The sequence below is a fragment of the Bison bison genome, unplaced genomic scaffold, assembly GCF_000754665.1.
Source record: "Bison bison bison isolate TAMUID 2011002044 unplaced genomic scaffold, Bison_UMD1.0 scf7180017864308, whole genome shotgun sequence".
NCBI classification, from domain to species: domain Eukaryota; kingdom Metazoa; phylum Chordata; class Mammalia; order Artiodactyla; family Bovidae; genus Bison; species Bison bison.
In genome coordinates, this window is record NW_011494880.1 from 441,291 (window position 1) to 461,548 (window position 20,258).

Below are 20,258 nucleotides of genomic sequence, written 5' to 3' on the forward strand. Positions count from 1 at the left end.
TCTTGAGAGTCCCTTGGACTGCAAGGAGATCCAACCAGTCCATTCTGAAGGAGATCAGCCCTGGGATTTCTTTGGAAGGACAGATGCTAAAGCTGAAACGCCAGTACTTTGGCCACCTCATGCGAGGAGTTGACTCATTGGAAAAGACTCTGATGCTGGGAGGGACTGGGGGCAGGAGGAGTAGGGGATGACTGAGGATGAGATGGCTGGATGGCATCACTGACTCAATGGACATGAGTCTGAGTGAACTCCAGGAGTTGGTGATGGACAGGGAGGCCTGGCGTGCTGTGATTCATTGGGTCGCAAAGAGTCAGACACGACTGAGTGACTGAACGGAATTGAAAAAGCGTTAGGTTACATGGATGCCTTAAAACCTAATGCACAAAGTTCACTGATGGTTTAACAGTAGCAAATGATTAATTTTCATTTATTATTTAAAGAAAATACTGCAATAGAATTTCCTTAATAATGCCAGGTTTAAAGCAAGATAGCAATCAAATATCCCCTTTTATCATTTATACATTTTCTTTAGAGCTCACTTAAGTTGAGACTAACAATATCAATACCCTTTCCTAAATTTTACAAGTATACTTTTACTGTGAACTTCATGGATTTTAAAACAGCTGTCCCTGAAAAAAAAAAAAAAGACCTTCTGAGGAATCTGGGCAAGGGCTGATGCAATCATATTAGACTTTTCTTCTGAGAGGTTTTTGATCATTGACCCCAGAGTAAACACCACGACTCCATCTTTTCCAGAGCTTTGAACAAACTCTTCGAACTCCTGTGAAAAAAACAGTCTTTGTAATATAAAAGCTTACAGTTATAATAGATGTCACACTCTTCTCAATGTGTCTGAATTATTAGAGCAATTCTGTACTTTCATATGTTAATGATTTCGGTGTATAATAGATGACCTGAAATCCTTATTAGGTGAATTAAAAATTATTGTTACTAAAAGCTCATTTGGTAAGGCATATTGAGGTATGAATGTGTCTTTGTGCATGTGTGTTTGTGTTTACAAGTTATTGACAGCCTGTTATGTTTCGCCATTTGCTGAACTCTTTACATGTATCATTTAACTTAGATATATGGTGATTTTATGAGATATGTATATATTTACAGATGGGAAATCTATCTCCATAAGGTTAAGTAATTTGTCCAAGTCTACACAGCAGCAGCTGGCAGAGAAAATTTCTACCTTTAAGTTAAATAGTTCTGGTGCTGCAGTTTTTATTTAGCCTTAGATGCTAATAAGGTTGTTTTCATTTTTTCTGCTGAATTATGGTCAGTACAATGACACAATTTTGGTATATTTACTTTTTTATGTTTTCTAAACTTCTATTTTCTTTTATTTTGATTATATTCATTTTTTTATATAAGCTTCCACATATACGATTAGGAATGAAGTAGCCATGTAACTCCTGTCCAGACAAGTAATGCAGAAATACATATAACGCATACTCTGAGGGTTATAGGAATATAGTAGAAATATATAGCTTTGAATTAAAAATAAAGACAAACATATTTAATCATACGGAAATAAATCTTTTCACCCTCTGTTTAAATACTAGCAAAACTAAGCCAATTAAGTAAGACAAAAAAAATGTGTTTTTGAGGCATGAAACGGAACAGGGAACAAATTTATATTAAGGGATTTCTCACATGGTTATTGGAGAAGGAAATGGCAACCAATTCCATTCTTGCCTGGAGAATCCCATGAACAGAGAAGTCTGGCAGGTTGCAGTCTATGGGGTCTCAAAGAGTCAGATAATACTGAAGCAACTTAGCACTCATGCCCATGGTTATGGAGACTGTCAAGTTTAATCTGCAGAACAGCACATTAGGCTGGAGACTCAGAGAAGATCCACTGCTGTAGTTCAAGTCTGAAGGCTGCCTACCGGCAGAATTCAGACTTTTGTTCTAGTCACATCTTCAACTAATTGAATGAGGCTTACTCACATAATGGAGAGTAATTTGTTTAATCAAGGTCCACATATTTCAAAATTGATTTCATCTAAAAATAGCCTCTCAATAACTTCTAGGAAAATGTTTGTCTAAGTACCCGGGTACCCAGCCAGGCAAGTTGACACTTAAAGTTAACCATTACACTATGTTTAGAGATGATACTAAAGATAGAATGATATCTTTATGTTCAGTTATAGCATAGTATTTGTAAGATACTAGGAAATACTTTTAAATTTATATAAAACACATTTTCATGTATAGTTAAAGGACTTTGATCAAGAAAAGAAAACATTGAGGACTACTTCATTAGATAATAATACATAATCCAAAATAAAGGCTACTCACCTTCTTACTGTAGTGTATAGTCTAAGAAAATAATGACCATTAAATTCTATATCTGTTTTCTCCATTTGGGGATCAAACACTGTTAACAATAAACTAGAAATCATTTTGAGATAAATACTCATAGTTGGGTTGAGAAGATCCCCTGGAGAAGGGAATGGCAATTCCATTCACGTATTCTTTACTGGAAAATTCCATGGACATAGGAGCTTGGCAGGCTACAGTCCATGGGGTCGCAAAGAGTCAGATACAACTGAGTGACTAACACTTTCACGCTTCATTCATGTAGGACAATAATAAACACATTTAACTACCTTAGGCAGGGGCTTTGCAGGCTTGCAGTGCAGTCCTCCGACAAATTCAGTATTAGGTAAGTAAGGTTGAGGAAATTCAAAATCCCAGTAACTTCGAAACAACCACATGTCAGCTTTCCCCATAATCTCACATAGTGTGGTAGGTTTTCCTGAATAAAAATGAAGGATAAGAGAGGGAAAGGAATCTGATATGTTAAATGAGAGATATATCTTCACCTAATTTTCTAAGTAAATTCTTAAAGACCAATACCGAGCCTATGCAACCCAGGTTAAATCAATTGAATCAGTTAAATCAGTTGAAAAACTTTTACCCTGAAGAGTACACATAGTCAGATTATGAATAAGTAAACACATATGGGCTTCTTTAGTGGCTCAGCTGGTAGTGAATCTGCCTGAAATGCTGGAGACCTGGGTTTGATCCCTGGGTAGTGAACATCCCCTTGAGAAGGGAAAGGCTTATAGTATTCTGTATTCTGTATTCATTCTAGTATTCTGGTCTGGAGAATTCCATGGACTGTATAGTCCAAGGGGTCACAAAGAATCCAACAGGACTGAGTGACTTTCATTTTCACTTTCAGACACAGATTTAAGTATGGAGCAAAGCCAAAAACCTGTTGCTTTCTCTCTGTCAATGGAGTCTTTCATCTTGATCTAAGTCTGAGCCCACTCAGGTGCTCCTGTAAGTACAAGAAACTTAGGTAGCGATTCTTAGCCTTCTATGGTAGAGTCACACCTTCTTCTCTGGAATTCCAATTTATCTCATCCTCATTGCTCCAAAAGCCTCTGATTATGTTGAAAAACAACTTGTGTTTTGCCCATCTTTTTTTCTATTATTTTCAAGTGTGTTGTCACAACTAATTACATCCTGAATACTTTTAATGCAATTCTTAAAATGATTGTCTCCTTTGCTATAGTAAATGAAATTTCCTATTTTACAAGATTTTCTCCTCTTTGGTGAAAATATTGCACTGCATAATAATCTCTGGTGGTGAAATAGTTTCTATTTTATAGAGAATATTACCCAGAGTTTTGGTGTCCTTTTGAAATATGTGCTCTGTGTCACTGATGGGAGGAAATAATAGCCATCTGGTTTCTCACTTCATGGCTTTGTGACTATTCTCCTTGATGTTCTAAGTGTGCTAAAGTTTTTATTAGAAAAATATAAGGGATTTTGTTCTCCTAGGAAGATCTATCTGCAATTAGAGATCAAGGCAAATTTCAGCAAATGAGGGCCTTGACTCTGGTGATTACAATATCCAGTTTCATACTCAGCACATATCTTTTGGAAAATGTGTGCATGTTTTATGGTTTTTTTTTTTTACTTTTCTCTAACTTTTGAGTTAAAATACATTGAAATTAATTGTTAACTGGTATATTTCTGTCTGGTAGAAATTATCATTTCCCAAATTATGATTTTATTGCCCTATAGGATTTTTTTGGACCATTTTTGTGTCTAACCTAGTGCTCTTATCCTAAAATTCCTTTACCCCTGAAGAGGTTTATAAGTAGTTTCTCAATTTTTTTAATGAATGTTTTCTTATTTTCTCATCAATTATTTGAACATAACTATGACATGTTTTAATGAATAATTTTATAAATTATTTATTAATTTATAATTATATATAAATTTATATTCATTGCAGCCAAAAATTAAAAGACACTTACTCCTTGGAAGAAAAGTTATGACCTACCTAGTTAGCATATTCAAAACCAGAGACATTACTTTGCCAACAAGGGCCTGTCTAGTCAAGGTTATGGTTTTTCCGGTGGTCATGTATGGATGTGAGAGTTGGACTGTGAAGAAAGCTGAGCACCGAAGAATTGATGCTTTTGAACTGTGGTGTTGGAGAAGACTCTTGAGAGTCCCTTGGACTGCAAGGAGATCAATCAAGTCAATCCTAAAGGAAATCAATCCTGACTATTCATTGGAAGGACTGATGCTGAAGCTGAAACTCCAATACTTCGGCCACCTGATGTGAAGAACTGACTCACTGGAAATGAACCTGATGTTGGGCAAGACTGAAGGCAGGAGAAGAAGAGGATGACAGAGAATGAGATGGTTGGATGGCCTCACCGACTCAATGGACATGAGTTTGAGTAGGCTAAGGGAGTTGGTGATGTACAGGGAAGCCTGGCAAGCTGCTATCCATGGGGTTTCAAAGAATCGGACATGACTGAGCGACTGAACTGAACTGAAAGTATAAGGAAAAATGAACTAGTTGAACTAATTCCAAATAACAGCCACTGCACACTTCACAGTAAGAGAAATGATCAACAAAACAAGAAGGCAGCCTATGAAAACAGAAAAAGTATTTGCAAACCATATGTCTGTGTAGGTGTGGTTATTGTTGTTGTTCAATCATTCGTTCATGTCCTACATTTTGCAGTGCCATGGATTGCAGCAATTCAGGCTTTCCTATCCTTCACCATCTCCCGGAGCCTGCTCAAACTCATGTCCACTGAGACAGTAGTTCCATCCAAACAGCTGATCCTGTCATCCCCATTTCCTCCTGCCTTAAATCCTACCCAGCCTCAGGATCTTTTCTAGTAAGATGGCTCTTTATATCAACTGGCCAAAATTTTGGTGCTTCAGCTTCAGCATCAATCCTTCCAATGAATACTCAGGATTGATTTCCTTTAGGATTGACTGGTTTGATCTCCTTGCAGCCTAAGGGACTCTCAAGAGGCTTCTCCAACACCACAGTTTAAAAGCATCAGTTCTTCAGTGCTCGGCCTTCTTTATGGTCCAACTGTTGCATCAACAAAAAAACTACTGGTTCAAACCATAGCTTTGACTATATGGACCTTTGTTGCCTAAGTAATGTCTCTGCTTTTTAATATGCTGTCTAGTTTGTAATAGCTTTTCTTCCAATGTGTAAGGATCTTTTAATTTCATGTCTGCAGTCATCATTTGCAGTGATTTTGGAGCCCAAGAAAACAGTCTCTCACTGTTTCCATTGCTTCCCCATCTTTTTCTATGAAGTGATGGGACTGGATGCCATGATATTCATTTTTTGAATGTTGCGTTAAACCAATTTTTCACTCTCCTCTTTCACTTTCATCAAGTGTCTCTGTTGTTCCTCTTCACTTTCTGCCATAATGGTGGTGTCATCTGCATATCTGAGGTTATTGGTATCTCTCTTGGCAATTTAGATTCCAGTTTGTGCTTCATCTATCCTGGCATTTTGCATGATGTACTCTGCATATAAGTTAAATAAGCAAGAAGTGATTATACCTGATATACATCAGCCTTGACTTATATCTTTCCCAATTTGGAACCAGTCTGTTGTTCCAGGTCCAGTTCTTACTCTTGCTTTTGACCTTCATACAAGCTTTGCAGGAGTTAGGTAAGGTGGTCTGGTATTCCTATTTCTTGAAGAATTTTTCCATTATTTTGTAATCCACACAGTCAAAGGCTTTGGCACAGTCAATAAAGTAGAAGTAGATATTTTTCTGGAACTCTCTTTCTTTTTCTGTGATCCAACATATGATGGCAATTGATCTCTGGTTCCTTGGCCTTTTCTAAATCCAGCTTGAACATCTGGTATTTCTCAGTTCATGCAGTGTTGCAGCCTGGCTTTGAGAATATTCAGCATTACTTTGCTAGTGTGTGAGATGAGTGCAATTTTGCGGTAGTTTAAACGTTCTTTGGCATTACTTTTCTTTGGGATTGCAATGAAACCTGATCTTATGCAGTCCTGTTGTCACTGCTGAGTTTTCCAAATTTGCTGGCTTATTGAGTGCAGCACTTTCACAGCATCATCTTATCGGACTTGAAATAGCTCAACCGGAATTTCATCACCTCCACTAGCTTTGTTCATAGTGATGTTTCCTAAGGCCCACTTAACTTTGGACTCCAGGTTGTCTGGCTCTTTGTGAATGATCACAACATCATAGTTATCTGGGTCATAAAGATCTTTTTTGTATAGTTCTCTCATGTATTCTTGCCACCTCTTCCTAATTTCTTCTGTTATGTCCATACCATTTCTGTTCTTTATTGTGCCCATCTTTGCATGAAATATTCCCTTAGCATCTCTAATTTTCTTGAAGGGATCTCTAGTCTTTTCCATTCTAATTTTTTCCTCTATTTCTTTGCATTTGTCACTTAAGAAGGCTTTCTTATCTCTATTTGCTATTCTTTGGAACTCTGCGTTCAGATGGATATAGCTTTCCTTTTCTCTTTTTCCTTTAGCTTCTCTTCTTTTCTCAGCTAATTGTTAGGACTCCTCAGATGTTTTGACTTTTGTATTTCTTTTTGTTAGGGATAGTCTTGATCACTGCCTCCTGTACAATGTCATGAACCTCTGTCCATAATTCTTCAAGCACTCTATCAGATCTCATTCCTTAAACCTATTTGTCATTCCCACTGTATAATCATATGGGATTTGACTTAGGTCATACCTGAATGGTCTAGAGGTTTTCCCTATTTTCTTCAATTAAAGTCTGAATTAGGCAATAAGGAGTTCATGGTCTGTGCCACAGTCAGCTCCCGATATTGTTTTTGCTGACTGTATTCTCAGTCTTTGATTCCAAAGAATATAACCAATCTGATTCCAGTGTTGAACATCTGGTTATGTCCATGCATAGAGTCTTCTCTTGTGCTAATGAGGAGGGTGTTTGCTTGAGCAGTTACTTCTCTTGACTAAACTCTGTTAGCCTTTTCCCTGCTTCATTTTACTCCATGTCCAAGTTCGTTTGTTACTCCAGGTATCTCTTAACCTCCTGCTTTTGCCCTCCAGTCCCCTAAGATGAAAAGGACATCAACAAACAAGACAAAAGAGCAAAAGGTCATGTGTTCATCTTCTGTGTGAACTCCAAAGTTGCAACTAGCTGCTAAACAACCATGGACAGGAGAATGTTGGAGTCCACCAGAAAAAAGATATCCCAATTCCAAGGGCAAAGGAGAAGCCCAAGTAAGATGGTAGGAGGGGCAAAATTGCATTTAGAATCAAGGCCCATAACTTGCCAGAGATATTTGGAGGACTCAAGCAAAATCTTGTGCCCACCAAGACCCAGATGTCCCTGCCACAGAGACTGAGCCAGACTTGCCTTTGATTGTTTGAGTGTCTCGTGCACAGGTACGGGTCAGCAGTGGTTTGCTGTGGGAACAGGGACTGACTGCAGCAAACCTGGATTACCCAGTGTGTGGCATGAGCCTCATGGAGGAGGTCGCCATTAGCCCCACCATAGAGCCACTGAGCACATGACATACAAACTGCAGAACAATTATGAAAAAGAAATTCTCACACTGGTAAGAAATTTCTAGGACCCAGAACAGATTTTCCAACCTGGGAATCCAGCAAATCCAACTGAGAACCCCCAGGAAATTTGACTTTGGAGGCCGTGGGAGACTGAGCCAGACTTGCCTTTGAGTGTTCAGGAGTCTCTGGTGGAGGCAAGGGTTGAAAGTTTTGTCTCAGGCTAAACAACAGGGAAGGAACCCAGCCACACCTATCAGCAGAAAATTGGATTAAAGATTCACTGAACATGGTCCCTCCCATTAGGAAAAATCCAGTTTCCCCCACAGACAGTCTCTCCCATCAGGAAACTTCCACAGGCCTCTTATCCTTTTCATCAGAGGGCAGACAATGAAAATCACAGTCACAGAAAACTAATCACAATGATCACATGGACCACAGCCTTGTCTAACTCAGTGAAACTGTGAGCCATGCCTTGTAGGGCCTCCCAAGACTAACGGGTCACGGAGGAAAGTTCTGACAAAACCTGGTACACTGGAGAAGACAATGCCAAATCTCTTCAGTATTCTTGCCTTGAGAACCCCACAAACAGTATGAAAAGGCAAAAAGATATGACACTGAAAGATGAAATCTGTAGGTCGGTAGATGCCCAATATGCTACTGGAGAAGAGTGGAGAAATAACTCCAGATATAATGAAGAGATGGAGCAAAAGCAAAAATAATGCCCAGGTGTAGATGTGACTGGTGATGGAAGTAAAGTCCGATGCTGTAAGAAGAATATTGCACAGGAACTTGGAATGTTCGGTCCATGAATCAGCATAAATTGGAAGTAATCAAAAAGGCAATAGCAAGAGTGAATATAGAGATTTTAGGAATCAGTGAACTAAAATGAACTGGAATGTGTGAATTTAATTCAGCTGACCATTATGTCTACTACCATGGGCAAGAATCACTTAGAAGAAATGGGAGGGTCCCTTATAGTCAAGAAAGGAGTGTGAAATGCAGTACTTGGGTCCAGTCTCAAAAATGACAGAAGTAGAAATTAGAAGTTCTCAAATAAATATTATCTGTATTTATGCATAGTGATAGATATTATGGAAAGGTAATATTAATATGCGATAGGTATTATAATATGTGATAGATATTATGCGATATAGATATTATGTGATAGATATTATGTGATAATATAGATATCACATAGATAATATGTGATAGATATTATAGTGATAATTTATAGATATTAAATAGTGATAGATAATATGGAGAGATAATATTAATATCTATAATATTATAGATATTATTTGGTGATTATTTCACAATAGGTACAAATATCTAATCATCTTGTTGTATACCTGTGTTGAAACAAAATTATTTTAAGTCTGGGGAAGCAAAATTTTGCATAAAAATTTCTCTACCAGTTGAGCCACTGCCCGGCACTCCCTATTTTAGTGTGCAATGTGCTTCTGCATTATACATTAACTAAATCCCCTCAGAAGACACAGGGAAGTTTACTCTACAAAAAAAAATTTCATCCTGGCACCAGCAAGGTAACTCATTATAAGCTAACATTCTTTCCTTAATCTTTTAAGGGGTCACAATGACCCACTACTCATTTTTTAGGACTACATAAACTGGCAATATAATGTTCTGATGTATAACACTTTCAAGAATAACCCCTTCCCTCAAAAACGTATATGATAGTTCTTTAATTTCTAATGGGCAGAGCATTCCTCAGAGCTTCCTGACAGATTTTCTCCAGGGTTATAATCCTCATATTGGCTCAAATGAAATCTTCCATACTATTCTAGGTTAACTATTGACTAATTTTTTGTCACCATCTGAAGCTAATACAATGCTGCATGTTAGTAATACCTTAAAAAATCTAACTAAATAATACATGAAATGTACTGCTTTCTATAAGATAATTTGCCTCTTATGCAAAATTTCCTTACCATAATCATGTAAACATAATAAAAAATAAATTATTCAAAAGCAAAATATAAAGGGTAAATGGGCTTGTTCAAATAGAGAAAAAACTTATGCTCAGGGTCAAAAGTCACTAGTTGACATCTAATGACCTCTAACCTTAAATAGAACAACAAGAACAAAACACTGAAGTGAGGTAAAAATCTAGAAACATGGTCCTATAGGAAAAAGACTTCTTTCATTTTTACACTTTTGAAAACAAGACCAAATGAAACCAAACTACATTATTTATTTTCTAGTTTCATGCTCATCACATTGCAAACCTTGTCATAAATTAACCATTCCTTCATAGAACACAAATATAAAGCTTTAGGAAGAGCAAGTTAATCAGGAAGAAAACAGGTTGTGAAACAGGAGAAGCAAGAACACAGAGTAGTCCAAGGTTATGGAAATTAAGCACACTGTCAGATTTGGGTTTTCCAGACACTCCAAAAACTTAAATATAGAGAATATTCCTTCTTGGATATATATCAGGGTTCCCCTGGTGGCTCAGATGGTAAAGAATCAATCTGAAATACAGGAGACCCGGGTTCGATCTGTGGGTTGGGAAGATCCCCTAGAAGAGGGAATTTTATGACCAATCATATAACACAAAACCAAAAAAAAAAAAGAGAGAGTGTTATTAATTTTTACATTCAAAACAGTGTAGTCACCCTAAAATACCATTTGTAAGTTTTCATACAGTCAGATAAATGTTTACAATGTTTATAGAATATAAGAATATTTATTATATACATATTATTCTTACCTAAAACCTTGCTGTAATATTCATCCCATTCTGGAAATATATAATATGAATATATCATGTCACTCACTGTATACAGTAACCAGTTCTGCAGCCTCTGTATAAAAGTCATCTTGTCTGTCAGTCTTGATGTGACACCAGGAACATATGAAGAAGGCATAGGAAGCCCAGCACACAATCTTTCAATGGCATTCCCATAGAAAAACCGAAAAGTGAATATAAATGGAATATTCAGGAGTTCAGCCACCAATTCCCCACAAAAACTTAAAGGGTCGGCAATACAGACATCAAACTTGGCTGCCTGTAGCCTGCTGAGTAACTCCTTGTTTGTGATAGCACTGTCACACACTCTTTTGTTTGTTAATAAAAATTTTCTGACTAAGTCTGCCAGTTTTATTTGCATTTCCCACCATGAGAGTTTTGGCAGTTCAAAAATTTCTTCATAGAGCATGCTATTGAACTCTTCCATGAAAGTTTCTTCAGTTACTGAAAGCTGGAGGATCTCCACATGATAGGGAACCTTGGTATGATCAATCAGAAGATTTTGTGAAGGTACCAGGACAGTTATCTCATGCCCACGAAGGTGAAGCTCTTCTAGAATAAATTGTAAATTAATCCAGTGACTAAAATCCACAGGCCATACAAGAACTTTGCCCGTCCTCCCGGAGTCAAGGAGACATAGATGCAGCATGAAAAGGATGCAGAAACCTTTCACAATCTTCATGGTTAACTCTTGCTTGAATTAAATCTTAAACCAAATGCATGAAACTCACAATCCAAAGATCTCTCCTTAACAATCTCTATCAGTTTATAGTAGGTTGGACTGAACTTTGAAGTGTGCACTTTATATTATGGATTAAAATGGACAGCAACTGCTTTGAAGTGATTTAAAAAAAAAAAAAAAAAAACCTTGATAAAACACAATACACTGAGTTAGGAAATATATACTCAGGCTTAAACTTAAACACAAATCCATAATAACTTCTAAGTAATATTTGAAAACCCAAAATTATGTGATTTCATATTCTATTAAGGCTAGATTATTTGGATTGTTTTTCCTGGTTTTATTTTTGTGCTCATTTGAACAAGAAGATCTCTGTAGTGTTTCTTTTACTGATAACTCTTCTAGATATTTTAGGTACAGAAGAGATCATCACTTATTGCCAGAAATACGCACACTTTAAGAGATGTTAAGGCAAGGAGATTTATTTTATTTTTAATTTTATATTGGATTATAGTTGATTAACAATGTGTTAGTTTCAGGTGTACAGCAAAGTGATTCAGTTATACATGTACATATATCTGCTCTTTTCAAAATTCTTTTCACATTTACATTGCTACACAATATTGAGCAGAATTTCCTCTGCTATATATATAGTAAGTTCTTGTTGATTTAACTCTTTGAAATATAGTGGTCTATATCTGCTAATCCCTTCTGTAACCTTAAGTTTGTTTTTAGTGTGTAAGTCTGTTTTTGTTTTGTAAATAAGGTTTTTGTTTTTTGTGTTTTTTTTTTTTTTTGCACATATAAGCAATGTGGTACTTATCTTTCTCTGTATTCCTTATTCACTTAGTATGATAACTTCCACATCTATCTGTGTTGCTGCAATATTTTGAAGATTAATCCCTGTCTATTTCTTCATCTGTAAATGTTTTTTTCCCACTCCAAAGGTTGCCTTCCTATTTTGATCATGTTCCATTTTGTTGTGCAACAGCTTTTGAGTTTAATTTGATCCCACTTGTTAGTTTTGTTTTCATTTCCAATACTCTTGGAAATGGATCAAAAAAATATATATCATTGTGATTTATTCAAAGAATGTTTTGGTGTTTGGTCTTACATTTAGGTCTTTAATCCATTTTGAGTTAACTTTTGTGTATGGTGTTAAATTGTGTTCTATTTTCATTCCTTTACATGTATCTTTCCAGTTTTCCCAGCACCACCTATTGAAGACCTTGGTTTTTTATCCACAGTTAGAGATTGATGATAGGTCTGTGGGTTTATTTCTGGACTTTCTATACTGTTCCAGTAATCTGTATCTGTTTTGTGCCAGTACCATACTGTCTTGATGACTATAGCTTTATAGTGTTGTCTGGGCAAGCTTATTTCTCCATCTCTTTTTTTCTTTCTCAAAATTGCTTTCATCATTCAGGGTCTTTTGTGTCTCCCTAATTTTTTTCTTTAATTGTGATAGTTTATGAAAACTTCCATTGGTAATTTGGTAGGGATTACTTTGAATCTAGATTGCCTTGAATACTGTAGAAATTTTGATAATATTGATTCTTCCAATTCCAGACTATGGTATGTCTTTCCATGCAAAGAGTTTCATTGGGAAAGACCCTGGGAAAGATTGAGGGTTGGAAGAGAAGGGTACAACAGAGGATGAGATGGTTGGATGACATCACTGGCTAAATGAACATGGGTTTGGGTGAACTCCAGGAGTTGGTGATGGACAGGGAGGCCTGGTGTGCTGACCTTCATGGGGTCGCAAAGAGTCGGACATGACTGAGCGACTGAACTGAACTAGGTTTTTCATAGCTTTTCTTCTGAGGAGCAAGTGTCTTTTAATTTTACTGATACAGTCACCATCCACAGTGATTTTAGAAGACAAGAAAGCACTGTTTCCACTTTTCCTCCTTCTATTTGCCATGAAATGATAGGACCAGATGCCATGATTTTCATTTTTTTTAAAATGCTCAGCTTTAAGCCAGCTTTCCCCTCTTTTACCCTCATCAAAAGGCTATTTAGTTCCTTTTTACTTTCTGTCATTAGAGAGGTATCAACTGTGTATCACCTGAGGTTGACATTTCTGCAGCAATCTCAATTCCTACTTGTGATTCATCCAGACCAGCATTTCACATGATGCACTCTGCATACAGTTAAATAAACAGAATGACAATATACAGCCTTATTGTACTTAAGTTATTTTAAAAGAGTGGGTATTAAATTCCAGTCATTTACTTTGGTCTATCATACCAATAACCATGCAAACATACAAGAGTCAGCTAGTTCTCTGAAGCCAAGAAGTGTTACAGTACAAATGAAGTACTATCATTATTAATATCCAAATGAAGGATAATCTTCAAATGAGAAACACCACCAACACACACAAAAACAATGTTTTGTATTCCCAAAGGGACAAAGTCTAATGTGGAATAATATGGAAGGAAATTGACGGTGTAAAATGTGCTTTACAGCAGAGTAGAAACCCTAACAGACTTCAATATTCCTTACTGGCAAAGAAGCTCTGTCTAGAGTGTGTTCTGCATTAGTTCTTGTATACTTCTTTTAGAGAATATGAAATAATTATTGATTATTGAACCCTAAATTATGTTATATATTTAAGAAATATTCAACCTGATCAGTATGGAAATAGAATAAATCATTATGTTCCTGAGGCCTCAAACAGCATCTCAACTGGTTGAACTAAAAGCAATGAATAAAATAAAGCACTAAGTCTTTAATGGTAACAATTTCCATATGTTTATTCATCTGTTGTATCTTTGTAAAGAATAGATTATTTTAAACCTTAATTCTGAATCATGTGGCATATTTTTGGAGTGAGTCTTTGATCTTTAACATGATAAGTTGAAGAATGGAAAAGAACCCAGAAGAATAGGAGAGAAATCTTTCCAAATCAGTGGCTGGATTATTCAGATAGACTCTGTCAAGGTTTCTAGTTCAACTGTCAAAAAAAAAAAAAGACAGAAAAACTATTCTCTCTTTTTCTTCTTTGCAGTCTTACCAAACTTCCAGTAACAAAACAGGCAACATTTAGTGACCAGGAATGCAACAGTTGCCACGCAAGCTAGCAGGAAGCCAATCACATCCAAAGAGTGGTACTGGAACCAGTTGAGGTCATGGAAAGCTGGTCGAAGGTGCTTGGCTCCTTTGTGGCGCATGACAAACTCAACCCAGAAGACTGCTCAGTCCAGGGGTTTCACAGGCTGATCATGGTGAATTCTTGATAACTTCATAGCATTCTCTTTATAGCTAAAATTGAATAAATAAATAGCAACTTGAAAAGTTCGTTAAGGACATGATATACCTAAAGCAGTTATATATTATAAAAATATATTGTGTAATTAATTATATGATAAATTGTGTCATAAATGATATCACCAAGAATATGAAAATCATAGGAAATTTTGTTTCCTCTTGAGATATTTCTAGATGTGATGGCTCATCAGTTTGAATGTGTTGGATGCTTTATAGTCTCAGTAATTATGGGAAGTGGGAGAGAAACTAATTTCCAGTTGGAAATAGCATTCTGAAAGTACCGAACTAGGAATGATGATTAGAATGTGTAGCTTGAGAATACAGAATTTTGATCTAACTTGCTGAGTGTGGTATTGGGAACATCATAGTGACAGGAAGCAGCATGGAGGGGAAGGTCTATGAAAAAGAAACCCTTTCCCCACTCCTTCACTCTTCCCCAGGTTTGGGCTGGAGTGTCAGTGTTAACAAGACTTCAGCAGTAACAGGAAATGGTTTCAGTCTGTGATCTTCATGGTCCTGACATTTCAGATGAAAGCAAAAAAAGCTTCATGTGACCCTCTGGGCAAGAAGTAGGGCCTGAGACTGAATAGATGCTGGCATTTTTGCTTCAGGCTAAAGAGGGCTGGGAGAAGGCAATGGCACCCCACTCCAGTGCTCTTGCCTGGAAAATCCCATGGACAGAGCCTGGAAGGCTGCAGTGCATGGGGTCTCTGAAGGTCGGACACAACTGAGCAACTTCACGTTCACTTTTCACTTTCATGCATTGGAGAAGGAAATGGCAACCCACTCCAGTGTTCTTGCCTGGAGAATCCCAGGGACGGGGGAGCCTGGTGGGCTGCCATCTATGGGGTCGCACAGAGTCGGACACGACTGAAGTGACTTAGCAGCAGCAGCAAAGAGGGCTGTGTGTTGAAAACCAGAAACATTACTCTGCCAAAAAAGGTCTGAATAGTCAAGGCTATGATCTTCCTAAGGTAAAATGCCAAATAACTAATGCCTTCAACTGTGGTGCTAGAGAAGACTCCTGAAAGTCCCTTGGATAGCAAGGAGATCAAACCAGTCAATCATAAGGGAGATCAATCCTGAATATTCACTGGAAGTACTGATGTTGAAGTTGAAGCTCCTGTATTTTGGTGATCTGATAACAAACAACTCATTGGAAAAGTATATGATACTGGGAAAGATTGAGGATAGAAGGAGAAGAGGGCATCAGAGGATGAGACGGTTGGATGGCAACACTGAAAATGAACATGAACTTGGGCAAACTCTGGGGGATGGTGAGGAACAGAGAGCCCCGTTATGCTGCAGTTGGGGTTGCAAAGAGTAGACACAACTGGGTGACTGAACAACAACAATAACAGAGGGCTGCACATGCAGTGGTGAGATGGAAGGATGGCAACGCATAGAACACTACCCCTTCTAACTTCTGTCAAGGAACAGAAGACCCCACCAGGATTTGGTTGAAGGCTTTGAATGGCTGACTTAGAAGCAAGATTTCCTTGGGTTTGTGAAGGAGGAAGTTATTTACCCACACCAAAGTGCAATCATCATTGACAGAGAATGCAGAACATTAAATTGTAGAAAATCATGGGAAAGTATGTAAAAAGCTTTGAGGAAAAGAACTATACACCATAAAAAAATAAACAAAGCCCTGCTGCCCTTTCGTTAAAAAAAAAAAAAATAGGTAGACCTTTCCTAATACACAGGAATTTAAGGAATGAGTACTTTTGAATATATCTCAGGAAAACAAATAATCGTGACAGAAGTTCCAAGACAGACACAGAAACATAATATTTATCAGATAAAAAAATCAATAAAATAAATAGATGTACTCTATTAGGACATAAACTGCATCATTAAGTACATATAAATATGAAACTAATGCTAAATGATATTGGAAATTGTGGTCATGGACAAGATTAGTACATTGTAAGCTTTGATAACATTGCACTGATAATATAGCAAAAAAAATAAGATGTGATGTTAAGAGACACTGATGGAACCTGGTGTTGTTTTAAAGAGTAAAGTAAGTCAGAAAGAGAAAAAAGAATATCATATATTAATATTGTAACCTAGAAAAAAAAATAGTACTGATAACCCCATTTGTAGGGTAGGAATAGAAATACAGATGTAGAGAACAGATTTGTGGACACAGCAGGAGTAGAACCCAGTTGGATGAATTGAGTGAATAGTCCTAACATATATACACTATCATGTGTAAAGTAGACAGGCAGTTAGAAGTTGCTGTATACCACAGGCAGCTCAGCCTGGTGCTCTGGGTCTTCCTAGGTGGAACAGTGGTAAAGAATCTGCAGGAGAAGCACAGACACACGTTTCATCCCTGGTTCAGGGAGATCCTCAGGAGGAAGAAATAGCAAACCACTCCAGCATTCTGCACTGGAAAATCCTACTAACAGAGGAGCCTAGCAGGCAACAGTTGATGGGGTCAAAAAGACATGGACACCTTAGAGATTGCCACAAAAACAGAGAGGGGTGGGATGGGATGCAGGTCAGAGACAGGCATATATATATATTTAGCATGATTCAGGTTGTACTTGAGAAGGGAACGGCAAACCACTTCAGCATTCTGCTTTGAGAAACCCATAAACAGTATGAAAAGGCAAAACAATATAACACCGAAAGATGAACCCTCCCCAGGTCTGTAGGTGTCCAATATGTGACTGAAGAAGTCAGAGAAACCGCCCCAAAAGGAATGAAAAGGCTGACCCATAGTGAAAATGACAGCTATTTGTGGATGTCTCTGGTGTTGAAAGGGAGTACGTCAAGGCTGTATATTGTCACCCTACTTATTTAACTTATATGCAGAGTACATCATGAGAAACACTGGGCTGGAAGAAGCACAAGCTGGAGTCAAGATCGCCAGGAAAAATACCAATAACCTCAGATATGCAGATGACACCACCCTTATGGCAGAAAGTGAAGAACTAAAGAACCTCTTGATGAAAGTGAAAGAGGAGACTGAAAAAGTTGGCTTAAAACTCAACATTCAGAAAATGACGATCATGTCATCTGGTCCCATCACTTTATGGGAAATAGATGGGAAAACAGTGGAAACAGTGGCAGACTTTATTTTTCTGGGCTCCAAAATCACTGCAGATGGTGATTGCAGCCATGAAATTAAAAGACGCTTACTCCTTGGAAGGAAAGTTATGACCAACCTAGATAGCATATTCAAAAGCAGAGACATTACTTTGCCAACAAAGGTCCATCTAGTCAAGGCTATGGAGAAGGCAATGGCAACCCACTCCAGTACTCTTGCCTGGAAAATCCCATGGATGGAGGGGCCTGATGGGCTGCAGTCCATGGGGTCGCTAGGAGTCGGACATGACTGAGTGACTTCACTTTCACTTTTTCACTTTGATGCATTGGAGAAGGAAATGGCAACCCACTCCAGTGTTCTTGCCTGGAGAATCCAAGGGATGGGGGAGCCTGATGGGCTGCCCTCTATGGGGTCGCACAGAGTCGGACACCACTGAAGCAACTTAGCAGCAGCAGTCAAGGCTATGGTTTTTCCTATGGTCATGTATGGATGTGAGAGTTGGACTGTGAGGAAAGCTGAGTGCCGAAGAATTGATGCTTTTGAACTGTGGTGTTGGAGAAGACTCTTGAGAGTCCCTGAATGCAAGGAGATACAACCAGTCCATTCTAAAGGAGATTGGTCGTGGGTGTTCTTTGGAAGGAATGATGCTAAAGCTGAAACTCCAGTACTTTGGCCACCTCATGCGAAGAGTTGACTCGTTGGAAAAGACTCTGATGCTGGGAGAGATTGGGGGCAGGAGGAGAAGGGGACGTCAGAGGATGAGATGGTTGGATGGCATCACTGACTCAATGGACATGGGATTGGGTGGACTCCGGAAGTTGGTGATGCAGAGGGGGGCCTTGCGTGCTGCGATTCACAGTCGGACATGACTGAGCAACTGAACTTACCTGAACTGGTGGTGAAAGTAAAGTCCAATGCTGTAATGAACAACATTGCATAGGAACCTGGAATGTTAGGCCTACGAATCAAGGTAAATTGGAAGAGATCAAACAGGAGATGGCAAGCGTGACACTGACATTTTAGGAATCAGTGGACTAAAATGGACCACAATAGATGAATTTAATTTAACTGACCATTACATCTACTACTGTGGGAAAGAATCACTTAGAGAAATACAGTAGCCCTCATAGTCAACAAAAGAGTTCAAAAAGCAAAACTTGGGTGCAATCTCAAAAATGACAGAAACATCTCTGTTGGTTTCAAGGCAAATCATTCAAAATCACAATAATCCAAGTATATGCCCCAACCAATGATGCCAAAGAAGCTGAATTTGATGACCTACAAGACTTTCTAGAACTAACACCAAACAAAAGATGTCCTTTTTACCATAAGGGACCAGCACACAAAAGAAGGAAGGCAAGATACCAAGAGTAACAGGCAAAGTTGGCCTTGGAGTACAAAATGAAGCAGGGCAAAGACTAACAGAGTTTTGCCAAGAGAATACACACTGGTTATGGCAAACACCCTCTTCCAACAACACAAGATGACTTTACACATGGACATCACCAGATGGTCAATACTAAAGTCAGATTGATTAAATTCTTTGCAGCCAAAGATGGAGAAGCTCTATACAGTCAGCAAAAAACAAGACTGGGAGCTGACTGTGGCTCATATCTAAAACTTCTTATTGGCAAATTCAGACTTAAATTGAAGAGAGTAGGGAAAACCACTAGACAATTCAGGTATGACCTAAATCAAATCCCTTTTGATGATTATACAGAGGAAGTGACAATTAGAGTCAAGGATTTAGATCTGATAGACCAAGTGCCTGAAGAACTATGGACAGAAATTCATAATATGGTACAGGAGGCCATGATTAAAACCATCCCCAGGAAATAGAAATGCAAACAAGCAAAATGGTAGTCTGAGGGGCCTTACAAATAGCTGAGAAAAGAAGAGAAGTGAAAGACAATGGAGAAAAGAAAAAATATATCCATCTGAATGCAGAGTTTCAAAGAATAACAAGGAGAGATAAGATAGCTTTCCTAAGTGATCAATGCAAAGATAGAAGAAAACAACAGAATGGTAAAGACTAGAGATCTCTTCAAGAAAATTAGAGTACCAAGGAAACATTTCATGCAAATATGAGCAAAATAAAGGCAGAAATTGTAGGAACCTAAGAGAAGACTCTTGAGAGTCCCTTGGACTGCAAGGAGATCCAACCAGTCCATTCTGAAGGAGATCAGCCCTGGGATTTCTTTGGAAGGAATGATGCTAAAGCTGAAACTCCAGTACTTTGGCCACCTCATGCGAAGAGTTGACTCATTGGAAAAGACTCTGATGCTGGGAGGGATTGGGGGCAGGAGGAGAAGGGGACGACCGAGGAGGAGAAGGGGACGACAGAGGATGAGATGGCTGGATGGCATCACTGACTCGATGGACATGAGTCTGAGTGAACTCCGGGAGTTGGTGATGGACAGGGAGGCCTGGCGTGCTGCTATTCATGGGATCACAAAGAGTCAGACACGACTGAGTGACTGATCTGATCTGATCTGAACAGAAGCAAACGGTATTAAGAGGAGGTGGCAAGAATACACAAAAGTTTAGACAAAAAAGATCTTAATGAACCAGATAGCCACGATGGTGTGAACACTCATCTAGAGCCAGAAATCCTGGAGTGCAAAGTCAAATGGGTCTTAGGAAGCATTAC

The 20,258-nt window shown here is 38.2% G+C and overlaps 1 protein-coding gene and 1 pseudogene across 5 annotated transcripts in view; both read right to left on the minus strand.

Moving 5' to 3' along the window:
- LOC104997412 (UDP-glucuronosyltransferase 2A1-like) overlaps nt 1-20,258 on the minus strand; it is a 55,467-nt gene that overhangs the window by 20,126 nt on the left and 15,083 nt on the right. For 3 of the 5 annotated variants that reach the window (XM_010852128.1, XM_010852127.1, XM_010852130.1), the window contains exons 1-3: nt 10,554-11,387; nt 2,622-2,770; nt 650-781 (exon numbers count right to left, since the gene is read on the minus strand). In XM_010852128.1, the coding sequence (XP_010850430.1) occupies nt 650-781; nt 2,622-2,770; nt 10,554-11,274 (1,002 nt within the window). In that variant the 5' untranslated portion in view covers nt 11,275-11,387. Of the gene's footprint in view, nt 1-649; nt 782-2,621; nt 2,771-10,553; nt 11,388-20,258 lie in introns of those variants that run through there. The other 2 variants (XM_010852132.1, XM_010852129.1) reach the window with 2 other exon arrangements.
- The window catches only part of LOC104997411, a 39,261-nt pseudogene continuing 33,060 nt past the window's right edge, over nt 14,058-20,258 (minus strand).